Raw genomic sequence first — 13,641 nt, 5'->3', positions numbered from 1 at the left:
CATCGAATATGGCGAAATAGTTTCATTCAAGAGTAGGCTGAATGATAAGGGATTTATCCAATAGAATAATAATGAATAATACTAAGATAAAATGGCGGAAAATCTCATATAGTTAAAACACATTTTGTTGATTTGAAGGAACTTTCAAAAGTGTCTGCATGGTTTAAACAGTTTTTTTTATGTCACTGTTCGTTTTCGGCAGTTTTCGCTATTAAATGTATTACATGTAGAAATACGTCTTGTGCTTACTGAAAATAGGGACGGATCCAGGCTTCCATGTGAGGAGAACAGGGACTGAAGCAACCAGTAAATGGCCAAAAATTATACTAAAATTTTGTTTTAACTATTGTTTTACATTGTACAATGTACATGTACCATTCAATATCTTTACACTTTAAGCATAAAAACAAAACTACGTTGGTAAGACACAAACCCCTTTAAAGGTATTTTCTATATCAAACTATTATTCATTATACATGTATATGTCTTATGAGTATAATAAATTTACAATAAATCTTAAGGAGGTAGCGATACGCTTGTATGATATTCAATTTTAACAAAGTATGTCAAGCTTTCTTTCGAAACGGAATGAAATCAATTACTTTGATGCTTACATAAGGTGAACGTAAGATATTGAAAACAAACGTTTCAATGATTTGTAAGACTCGGTGCATGTTTATTGGCACTAAAAAGAAATGCAGAAAAATGTGTATTAACATGGATGATATTGTACTGGAACTTTTATGCTTCAACATTGAATAATAAATTTCAAAGAAAATTGGTGTGTAAAAGCGTCTTAGAACATGTGTTTTGAGAATCTACTTCAAGTATACAATTCCTTTATATTTCCACATTCTAATTATCACGAATTAAAATCGTATTTTATAAGCTTTTTTTCAATAAAAGTTATGGAATAACGTTCGTAAAGCCAACAGCATAGATAGGTCAGAACATGTGACGCACGGTTTTCATATCAGCCAATACAGAGAAGAAAAAGAAAAGGGGTTAACATGTCCCCTTATAGCCATTTTGTAAAAGAATAATCAAAGGAACCAATGTTATAGCGATAATCAAAAGAATGTAACCCAGGGACAAAGACCAGACATAGAAAACAGACATACACAACAAGAATAGCCAGTAACTAAAATCATACATACAAAGTAACAAAAGCAAATGTACAACTCGTACTCCACTAAAAACTGGGAACATGGACCAGGTGCACCAAATGAGTTTTCATTAGAGTAAATGGAAGTTTTTAGTGGAGTCCGAGTTGCTCATTTACTTTTGTTACTTTGTATGTATGATTTTAGTTACTTTATGTTCTTTGTTGTGTATGTCTGTTTTCCATGTCTGGTCTTTGTCACTGGATTACATTCTTTTGATAACCGCTATAACCTTGGTTCCCTTGATTACGCTTTGAAATTGAAATACAAGGAACAGTCCCTGTAGAATTAGGACACTGTCTGTGGTAGAGGCGATTCATGGTTAAGGCTTTGAAAATGGGCGATGGCTGAAAGGGGTGAGATAGGATAGGTAAACGGATGTCCATGTTTTTGTTGTTGTAAAATTCCCCTAATAAACTATAGTTTTGAAGTCTTTAGATGCTACATTTTATGTAACAATATTCTTTCTGTATTCAGATCAATATTTATGTGAAAACCACGTGGTCATTTCCTATTAATGTCAACCGAACCAAGAACGATAACTCTGACAATGAGCTAATTCCATATACAATCTTTAAAATTGTATCACAATTTTATGGTCTGTAACTGTTTCTAAATAGAAAACAAACTGGATTCTTTGGGTTGTATTACATGCATGAATCAGCTTTTGTCTGATTTTTAAAAGCCATACTAGACACCAATAAGAACCTTAAGGAAATGAGGCCAATTTGGAAACCTTTTGCGTAATAGTACAGAATTAAGAATGCAAGAAAGTTTGAAACACTGTTGTTATATAATTTTTAAAGTGATTACATATGAGCACTACAATGTTGTGGCTTTCCATATATGTATACACATGTAAATCTCTTCACGTAAACTGGATATGCATATCACCAATTAACACAATTGTTGAGTTTCTTATCGTCAAACAAATCGCATAAATTAAATTCGAAGGTGTCTCATTATTACAATTTGTCTTTCCGGCTTCTTAAGAGTATCTGCACTAAACAAATTGACACGATTTTGATGTATTTAACAATGAGCATACATATGATCAGAGGAAAAACTACAAGTGTTTTTGTCGCGAATTAAAAGGACAATTTAATCAGTTTCTCCACAAACTATTCTGAATAAAGTGACAAAATGCACATGCGAAGTATTGGCAAAAAAAAAAAAAAAACAAAACAAAAAACAAAACAAAAAAAACTGAAGCGTCAGCGGTCAGATAATTCAAATACGTCAGAATTTAAAAACATGGCATGTAAACGTGAAAACTGAAAAGAAGGACAAATCTAATTACACTATATAACTATCTGAAAAAAAAATAGATTTGATATAAAAACTGAAGATGAAAAAAAAAAACCAAAACGTCACATAAAAACTAAATTGCATTAGCAATATTTCACCCCTCCCCTATAAAAAAAAACGTCCGTGACCTCAGGTGCTCCAGAAAAGAAACAAAGGTACCTATCATAGCCAATTGGCGATAATCATTCATTTAGTGGCATAAAAATATCTTAGTCTTTAGTTATTTTGTACCACAAAATATATGCATATTTTCCTTAGCTTACGGATGTGTTGGAATGTTTGAAATTGAATACATTAACGATATAAATACATAAGCAATATAAAATTTGTTCCCCCAATTTTTCTCAAATATAACCCCGGGTCACCAGTGACGATTGATTGGCTGAGCGAATATGACAACATTTTATTTACTTTTATAGATAAATTTAAAGAAAAATATGCTTAATTTTTTTTCAAATACTTATGTCATCTTTCGATATAAATGCACAATTATAAAGTTAATTTAGGTTATCTCATCTTTGTTTTCACTTTATTTCATAAGCGGCAATTTACTCATATATTGTGCATATCCATCGCTGGCGACCTGAGTCTATATTTTCAGCGTGTATGTATCAGTATTTGACCAGTTATCATAATTGTTAGATCGTCTTACAAATTATATGTATCATATAAAACACCTATTACCACAAGAGATTTTATCACAAATAAAAACGCATAATTGCATTTTATCAACTCAACAAACGTTCTGGAAAAAGATGACTATATTTTTCTTTGCTGTATTTTTAAGAACAATGGTAACAGTTTATGCTACGGTAAATATTAGTAACCTTTCGTTGCCACTTTTGGATAAAATGGCGGCATCGCTGACGGCTAATATTGATATGACTGATATGAAGACTGTTATCAAGGATTATATAGACCAGAACGTGAAAGAACAGGTCGCTGTTTCTTTGACTGAACATGTTGAAAAAATGAAGTCGGAAATTCAGACATCAATGCTAGGTTTGTAGAATTTAAAGTTGAAATCACGTCTTATGTTTGTCTTATTTTTCAGTTTTACTCAAAGTCAACTGACCAATAGTATTAAACTGATAGATGCAAAAATTGTAGAAATAAAAAGGGATTTTTTATTTATTTTTTTTTTATTCTAGCCTCATCTGGATATCTTCTTTCTTTTTTTGATAGATACTGTTTTTGTATAACTTGAATCTTGTTTACTTTTTTCAACCTTTTTAAATTTAATCTTTTGTACCAAAAAACATCTTCCTGTCTTTTCATTTCAAATTTGATCACAGCCTTCCGAAGAAATTAGATAACAATACACCAACGAAGATGTCATATACCATGCCTAGTTTCCTGACGACAACTGAAAAAGCATCAATACAACATTCCTATACAAATATTTATACCATTGTTACTTCACAATCAAAAGTTCGGAAAGGAAACTCATGTCGATATCTACACGACAAACGTGATGACTTCTTATTCCGTATTGTCAACTTTTCTGCTATTTGTAGCAAAATGCTTTCATCACCTTCCTATAATCTAGGCACTCTTGCAGGAAAAAAATTGATAGGGCTGCTTTAAAATCAAAAAGAAAGATTTTGCATTTATAACTCAATGATTGCAAGTGAAATTTATTTTTACGAACATGCACAAAACTGTCAATTGAACAAATGACTCAGCTTGATCCTATGTTATTGCACTCTCAGGTAGTGAAATAGTAATCAAAGGAACCAAGGTTACAGCGGTAATTAAAATAATGTAATCCAGAGACAGACTAGACATGGAAAACAGACGTACACAACAAAGAACATAGTTACTAAAATCATACATACAAAGTAACAAAAGCAAATGAGCAGCTCGGACTCCACTAAAGACTGGAAGCTTGGACCAGATGCACCGGTAGGGTAAGCATCCTCTGCTGTTTTAACCACACCCGCCGAATTGCTCGTAAAAAGTCAAGTCCGGAAGAGGAAAGAAAAACTATGACACTTCGAGCAAATTAGTTTTTCATGGTGCAGATGGATACACCGTAACGATTCACGAGTTCATGATGACGACCATAAGCCGTAAGTAGTGATGATTTCAATCTTGTAGCAACATTGTTCAGAATAAAGCACGGATGACCTTAAAGAAATAATACCGTTATAAGTTAATTACACTTTTACAATTTTCAAAAGACCTTTGTACCAGTTGCATCCTGCTTTTTATTTTAACCTATTTTAGTTTATCCTTTTCAACCACACACCATATTACAATTATATAAAGGGATATTGGCTATAACCTTTGATTACGTTTTTAAATCATTTAACTTAATGAATCATAAAACCTTTTTCGTTATAATTCTTATTGAATATTGGCCGTTTTACAATTTAGATCTGTTATGGTGGAAATTCATGTGATCGGTATTCGATAACGCCACCTATGTATGGTGTCGGGAGAAGAACAAATGAAACATCACAAGTTTTTATCTAATCAGGCTCCATATATTATGTAGAAATGATGCACTATCTCACAACCAATCGCATTATTATGTCTCTATACTATTAGTTTGTATTACTTCGTCCATGTTGTTACATCGAAAATATCTAGCTGTCATAAAGGTAGATCATGCAAATGTCCTATTTTTAAGGTACTCAATCAAAAGAACAAAAACTTAGTTGTTTGGATGTCTGTCATATTGACGAAAAGCCCAAATTCTCTAACTCAAAAATAGGCCTATCTCGCTGTATACAATCAGTAAGACACTAAATGATTTCGATATATAAAATTAATACGAGGCTTATAGAATCAATATAAGGAGGTAGACCTAGGATAAAGGACACAACTCTTAAGAATTATTGGAACGTTTGTATTTAGCATTTAACATCTATCTTATGTAAGCATCTAATTAACTTGGATTCATTTTATTCTGCTTCAAATGAAAGCTTGAGAGGCTGTGGTTAAATTGAATGTGATACAAACATATCACTGATTTCATGAGTTTAACTTTTTTTTCAACACCATGACCGGCGGACTGTAGTGAACTAGACAAAAGACATCGGATTGGTGTGTACACAATGTATCCTGAGTCTTCCGGTTTTGAAGTATTTTGTGGCATGGATACTGATGAAAGCAGATGGACCGTAGGTTGACAAATTACTGTATAACTAGAAATTTTTGCGAGGTTCAAATTTTCGCTAAATTTGCTAGGGTTGGCGAATCGCCATAATAAAATCTTGTCAATGTTAAGCTCAAATAGTTGACATGGTTTGTATCCATTAAATCTGAAAACTCGAAAAACAAAGACCATTAAATCTGAAGACGCGAAAAAAAGAGAAACTTATTCCCAAAGAAATTAACATTCAGTTTTTCATATTACCCGTGTTCTTAGGTGCAGTGTAGATTTCAAAATTAAGGTAGAAATATCTGTATATTACTCTCAAATACAATAGAGTCAGACAGATTTGAATGGATAATTATTTCATAATACAGACCCAAATAAAAAAAAAAACCACTTAATTACAAAAATAAAAAAATTGTAGCCTTTTTGGGGGTGTATCACATTTTTTTCAGATTTTGCATGATTCTTACAAAAACAGCTATTAAATTTGTCACTATTTAAGATAATTAGCAAGTTGCATCTAATTTTCCATAGTTTCTGTATTTACAAATTTAATTTTCACATTTGATTTTTACAATTATTCTATTAGAAAGTTGTCCTTGTGCGCAGCGACGAACATGACATTCTGTGTTTTCTGGTATTGATTGAAATAAATACTGACATTGCAATATACATAGCATCTTAATGAACCAGTTTCACTCTTTCTTGAGTGGCTTTATAATTTTACAAAGTTACTTTGTATAGACCTTGGTCAGTATCAGCTCCATGGGTCGACATTGTTAGTTTCCAAAGACTGAGTTTATATCATAAAACGAAATGCGTTTTTCTTACTTCTAAGTTTTTCAGCGTCGCAAAGATGGAACCATTAACTTCTTTAGAGAATGGGAGTCGTACAAATCATTGGAACGTTCGTATTCCGCATTTTACATCAACCTCATGCAAGCATCAAATTAACTGATTTCATTCTGTTTCAAACGGAAGCATATAGGCTTTGGTAAAATTGAATGTGATACAAGCATATCGTTGATTACTAGAGTTACGTCTCTTACCCTAAGTCTATCTCCTTAAGAACCTAATACAGTTAAACGCTCTAAGCAGAAACGGAATAATCCATAAACATGTCTTTATTGTTTTCTGGTTTGTTCCTTGGTGGATGACTCATACTACAGTTCCTTTTTTTATATATTAACAGAACCAAATTTTATGTCCAAAAGAGTTCTGACAAATCTCACCGATTATGACAGTAGCATGCAAATGTTTTTTAATCGCCACGGGTATATCCACACCCCAATGGAAAAGAGAGAATTAGCAGCGCGCTGTAAAATCTAGATTTAAGCCAACATTTCGTTTGTAATGCCAAGTTAGGACCATTGCGGTACAAACTTCTCCGTTTAGGTGTCATACCTATTTTGCCACGAATCATTGTTCGGTAACTTTCTATATATAACTTTATAAACGCTTTTAAGAATTTTGTTAATGAAAATAGTCTGTATAGGCACTTAAAGAGATAGACTTGGGGTAAGATAGATAACTCTTTAAATCATTGATATGTTTGTATCATATTTAATTATACCAAAGCCTCTAAAGCTTTCAATTGAAGCAGAATAAAATCAATCCAAGTGAATTAGATGCTTCATAAGATTGATGTAATATGCTGAATAAAAATGTTCAAGTGATTTTAAGAGAGGAGTCCCTTACCCTAGATCTACCTCCTTAAGCTTCGTTCAACTAAAAAGCTGTGGTACATTGAAGTAAATAGATAATGTATTACAGTTGTAACGAAGTACACATAATACACATGTATTATACACCGATGAAAATTAACAACTTCACAACAAAACACATGATACTGTATATATCTACGTTTTTGACACAACTGAAAACTAATCACGAAGTTTTGAAAGATTTAATTGTGAGACCTCAGCAAATGAGAAAACATAACGACTTCTGGTAATTTTTGCATTAAGTTTACAAAATTAAGTTATTTTGTCAATGCTGATTTTTTTTTTCGGTCATAGTATTGACAAGAAAATAATGTCATCATCTAAGAAACAACTTCTTATTTACTTGATGCAGGTTTGATTACCTATTTTATCATATTTGAAAATATGCATTTTACTCACTGTAGACATAGTAACATGTTAGCAAAAACAACAAAATTTTCTAATTTAAGCAGTTGTCCTTCTGGCATCATTATAATATAATCTGTTTCTTCCAGGAAACGACAACATCCACCAAATAACGTCAGAAGGAACGTACATGTTAAGGATTGATTTAGAAGACTTCGAACTTGATAGAAAATACGCAAAATATGGAACGTTTACGGTAGGACCAGAGAGTAGTGGTTATAAACTGGATATAACCGGATACAGCGGGGATGCTGGTAAGTACGCATTTACGGTTGGACCAGAGAGTAGTGGTTATAAACTGGATAAAAGCGGATACAGCGGGGATGCAGGTAAGTACACTGCAGCTCACAGAAAATATTTGATATAATCTGTTTGCGAGCAGATACAGCGGGGATGCTGGTAAGTGCACTGCAGCTCACAGAAAGTAGTTGATATAATCTGTTGTGAGCAGATACAGCCGAGATGCTGGTAAGTACACTGCAGCTCACAAAAAAGTATTTTATTTTATCATGGTGTGAGAAGATACAGCCGAGATGCTGGTAAATACACTGCAGCTCACAGAAATTATTTGATATAATCTGTTTGCGAGCAGATACAGCGGGGATGCTGGTAAGTGCACTGCAGCTCACAGAAAGTAGTTGATATAATCTGTTGTGAGCAGATACAACTGCGGTGATGGTAAGTTTACTGTAGGTTACAGACCACCAATTCAACCAATGAGCATTTGGAACGTACGCAAAAATAGTCCTACGCAGAAATTACCCCTGTTCCTCATAGTGCTGTGAAAAAAGTTCTCATCTTATTTAAAAAAATTAAACGGTTTCTGAAAGGAAAAACATTTCTGTACATTTTATAGGTGCATTTTGCTTCTTGTAATGTGAAGCCTAATCTCCATAATGATTTTTAAGTATACCCCTATCTTGTGAAAACACTGAGATTTCCCATGCTATTTATAGACCCTTCACTTCCGGTGACCAGTACTGCACTGCAAGTCTGCTAACCCCACATGCCATTCTGAGGATTGTGAGCTGACATATGTAGAATCATGCTGATATATAGTCCTCTGCAGGTTAAAGTTAAGGTAAATCCAGAGAAGCCATTGAATATTGTGAAATTAGCATAGAAGCCTATGGAAAGTGGAATTAAAGGTTTTTAGCCTGTAGCTCACAGAACGTATTGGATATTATAATTATATCTGGGTATGGGCAGATGCAGCGGCGATGCTGGTAAGTCCATTATCAATAATAATGATTAGGATATGAATTAGGGCTATGTTTGTAAAGGTGTTTATGTCTGACCTTTCCTCTTTCCTTTAACATACTAGATCACTGGACCTTAAGTTTAACACCTAATACAAGACGTATTTCAGACTGCTTCTAGATGTTTAGTCGCATCGAATTCTCAATTCAATTTCACATGTGAAAAATTAGCGAACAAATCACACTGCATGCTTAAAATCGACCACAGAATGCTAGATCTATGAATAAATGTATGTACAGGTACAAAGATTTACGTTAAAGTCAATGAAACTTAAGTAAGCACTATATATTAAGCATAAATCCTCCTCTTACTTTCTGGCTTCGTCAATCAATGAGCAGCAAGATATGTCCTGCAGGAAGCTGTTTACTAAATTATACAAACTTAAATCCAAACACTGATATCAAATCAAACAATCTTTCCAAGTTGATTCAACATAATGTTTGAAGACCAAACATAAACTCGTAATAGGCTTCTCATATACCCTTTATACCACCCCATTCTTTATAATATTCCCAATAAATACAATCCTAATTACATATACCCATCCCAATAAATACACTCCTAATTATATATACCCTTCCCAATAAATACAATCTTAATTACATATACCCATCCCAATAAATACAATCCTTATTACCTATTTATTGTTTCAATTATTTAATTATCGATTAGAATTTCATATATTTTTCAATTTTCCAACATTCAATCTCTTATTTCGAATTAATTTTTACGTGGTTTCTACTTCACATCTACCCATCCCTATTTCACATCTACCCATCCCTATTTCAAATCTATCCATCCCTATTCCAAATCTATCTACCCATCCCTGTTTCACATCTACCCATCCCTATTCCACATCTACCCATCCCTTTTCCACCCATCCCTATTCCACATCTACCCATCCCTTTTCCACCCATCCCTATTCCACCCATCTCTATTCCACATCTGCCCATTCCTATTCCACATCTATCTACCCATCCCTGTTTCACATCTACTCATCACTATTCCACATCTACCCATCCCTATTTCAAATCTACCCATCCCTATTCCATATCTACCAATCCCTATTCCACCCATCTCTATTCCACATCTACCCATCCCTCATATACAAAAGAATGGTAAGTTTACCCGATTCAAGTACTGTACAAAGAAAAAAGTGACGTATATCCTATGTATAAAACCTGAATGAATTCACAGGAGAGTTTGTTCTATCCCTAGTACTATTTATTCTATTTAAAGTTGATGAGTATACTGCATGGCAAAATATTGATTTTTTACGAATCTTTTATGCAATATCAGTAAGTCATAGAACACGTGTACAGGGAGCAAGCACATAAAAGAGCGGAGTAATGCGGGTTTTATTAGGTCTGCGAAGAGGATCTGTGTTTAATATTTAATGTTCTATTATTCACAGCTGGCTTTCGTTTGTTACAGTTTTACGATACGTGAATTTATATTTAGTACACGTATGCAGCTAATAGTTTAAAATCGATAACCTTACAATTGATATCCAGATGACAGAATCATCCAAAAGACAATTATATATAATTCATATAAAAATCATGTTCACCTTATATTTGTAATTCGGAAGATTCTATGAAAACTCATCCAAATGGAAGTAAATTTACAACAAAAGACAAGGATAACGATAAATCGGGCTAAAATCTACAAAGGTGGGTGGTGGTATGGTGCATGTCACGCCAGTAACTTAAACGGACTGTATCTAAGAGGAAATCATTCTTCATATGCCAATGGTGTCAATTGGAGTACTTGGAAGGGACAAAAATATTCACTAAAGTTAACCACTATGATGATCAAACGGAAATGAAAAAGATTGTTTTCTGTTGCGTTGAAGTAAAGTAAAAACGTTTTAGCAGAACTGTAGACTTACAGTAATATACATGAAAAATTAAAATTTATTTTTTAGCGAAACCTAGCTCATTTGCTTATTACTTTTCAAAAATAAAACCTGGTTTTACCAAATTACCTGATGTACGGTAGTCTTGACCTAAACACAAGATGAACAGATAAAAAGATAAGTTACTCCTAACTAAAGGGTAACTGTTATCTTCTGTGAATAAATTGAACATTACAGAGGAAACCTCCTCTGCAGAGAAAATTAATTTATACAAATAGGCAGTCCCTGAGTAATCAAGAGAACTACGATTCTAGCGGAAATTAAAAGAATACATTCCAGGGACAAAAGAAAACAGACAAACACAACAAAGTACATGAAATAACCAAAATAATACGTACAAAGAAACAAAAGTAAATGAGCAACTCGGAATACACTAAAAACTGGGAGCATGGGCCAGGTGCACCGGTAGGGTAAACGTCCTCTGTTTTTGTAGAAAATTCCGCCGAGTTGCTCATATAAATCAAGTCCAGGTAGACAGAAAAGGAAAGGAAAACTATGACACGTTGAATAAATCAGTTTTCATGGTCCAGATGGATACATCGTTAACGATCCACGAGTTCATGATGATGAGAGCCATATTATGAACCGAAATAATCACATATATATATTGCAGTTAATATTTAATCGGATGTTTAAGACAGACACTTACATGTATCTAGTTAAACAAAATAGTAATTCATTCGAAAGGCATTGGTTTTGTATTTTGCTGGGATAGGAATACGGACACGTTTGTTTTTACAAAGCGCGTTCTTTACAGGACTTTTACCGTCTGCTCGAGACTCGTAAGCGAAGTCAAGGATATTTAAACTATTTAAGTACCAAAATGATGGGGGGGGAGGGGCATTTCCCCTAATGATTAACTGAAAGTATTGCACCTACCTCGTGGATATACATGTACATACTAGCCTGCTCATGAAATTGCAACGAAAGTGTGTATATTATATATATATATATATATATATATAGAAGGGTCTGAAAAATTCGCAACGATGTTAGAATTGTCAAATTTGCGAAGCAAATTTTTGGTCGTTTCCTCCGCGGGACTCGAACTCGTACCGCTGTGACATCTATGGCAACACCGCCTGCATTAAGTCCAGCTCCCTAGACCACTCGGCCAGCTAGGCTATATAAAAATATAGCTTTCGCAGGCCGGGTCATTCCACCTCGTAGGATTAATCTAGGGCAGTAACTTAGTACACGATGTATGGTAGTACGGGACAGTTCATCTGTAATTTTTCAGACCCTTCTATAAGTTTACGTTATCTTCCCTGTATCAATTTGATCCGATGGAGCAGTGTAGCGAATAGAGTCGTCATATTCTGAGATGTTGTATATATATATACAATAATACATTAAACGAAAAACTCAGCAAATGGACGATTCGGGGACAGAAAGCTCTGTTAAAAGCTTTTGAATCTGTGAAATATAAAAAATATATAATTTCCGCAGATATTGAGAGAAAATCGTTATTATTATTCTAGGCAAGGATATCAAGTCGAATTGAAAATGCATAATGCACTATCAGATAAAAGATAAGCAGCTTTACCTGATTCATACATGATTGTACACTGAGTAATTTACTTAGAGGGGTACAAATAAACTAGAAGCCTCCTCTAATTAATAAATTTCTTGGTCCTCGTCTGTCACCTCATTGTTCCCCTTTTTAATTCCTCGATCTGTCAGAGTTTTTACTGGGGTACGTATAGTCAGTGAGCTGTTAAGAATAACAAAGATTTAAGTCCTTCTATGTCTAAGAGTCAGGCATAATGTGTATAAGGTGTGACAAATGAAGAAAAAAACGCATTTTTGTTAACTTTATTTTTCTTCCTTTTTTTTTGTATTATCAAAGTATTTATAACTCAACCCCCCTACCCCCCCCCCCCCCCCAAGAAACCTCCACCAAAGTGTTTAACTTTCTAAGATATTGATAGGTCAACTTTAGTTGAAATACACTATGGAAAGTAGGCGTGAAAATCCTCCCATGCTTTTTCCTATTTAAGTAGTCAAAAAAATCTATAGGATAAATTTAAATACCTTTTTAGTTGCATGAATTGAATATATTTGAGACAAAAAAGAGTAAAGTGCCACTCATTGCCTAATTCGTTTCCTCGTTTGCCTACCCCAGACTTGATTTTTTATGAGCAACTCGGCGGGTGTTTCTAGAAAAAACAGAGGACGCTTACCATACCGGTGCACCTGGTCCATGTTCTCTCAGTTTTTAGTCGTCCGAGTTGCTCATTTGCTTTTGTTACTTTGTATGTATGATTTTTGTTACTTTATGTTCTTTGTTCTGTATGTCTGTTTTCCATGTCTGGTCTTTGTCCCTGGATTACATTCTTTTGATTACCGCTATAACCTTGGGTCCCTTGATTACTCTTACAAAGAATGGTGCTTAAAAGGGTTGTTAAGTACTTCTCTAAGAATTAAGCAAAATGTATATAAGGTGCGGCACATGAAGAAAAAACGCATAGGCTTTATTGCATTATCTAACTATGTGTATCTCATGATCATAACCTCAGTGAAATAACCATTAAAGTATTTGTAAATTTTTCTTTTTCAAGATATTGACATGTCAAATTTGGTTGAAATACACTATGGGAAAATGGCAGTCAAAACTATCTTTGTATTAGATGCTTCAGAATAAATTTAAATGAGTTTTAGGCTGTTTTCTTGATGTATTGAATACATTTGACTTTTGAAATAAAAGAAATAGATGACATATTTCTATCAAAGACAGTTTAGAAATTGAAATTTTCC

The 13,641-nt window shown here is 33.7% G+C and overlaps 1 protein-coding gene across 1 annotated transcript; it reads left to right on the top strand.

The window, feature by feature from the left end:
* Window positions 1–3,258: 3,258 nt before the first annotated feature.
* On the top strand, window positions 3,259–10,967 carry LOC148600583 (uncharacterized). Its single transcript, XM_088558234.1, has 3 exons — window positions 3,259–3,473; window positions 7,796–8,035; window positions 10,894–10,967. Exons 1-3 carry the CDS (start codon window positions 3,263–3,265, stop codon window positions 10,965–10,967), a joined length of 525 nt encoding a protein of 174 aa, XP_088414360.1. The 5' UTR covers window positions 3,259–3,262.
* Window positions 10,968–13,641: the final 2,674 nt, after the last annotated feature.

This window comes from Perna viridis, chromosome 13 (genome assembly GCF_037379345.1).
Source record: "Perna viridis isolate PV_CMFRI_1.1 ecotype Kerala chromosome 13, ASM3737934v1, whole genome shotgun sequence".
Taxonomy (NCBI): Eukaryota; Metazoa; Mollusca; class Bivalvia; order Mytilida; family Mytilidae; genus Perna; species Perna viridis.
This window is presented reverse-complemented; position numbering and strand designations above follow the sequence as displayed.

Coding starts and splice junctions, on each gene's coding strand:
- LOC148600583 (XM_088558234.1), top strand. CDS start 3,263: ATGGTAACAGTTTATGCTACGGTAAATATTAGTAACCTTTCGTTGCCA. Junction 3,474..7,795: donor AATTCAGACATCAATGCTAG/GTTTGTAGAATT, acceptor TGTTTCTTCCAG/GAAACGACAACATCCACCAA. Junction 8,036..10,893: donor CGGATACAGCGGGGATGCAG/GTAAGTACACTG, acceptor TTTATTTTTTAG/CGAAACCTAGCTCATTTGCT.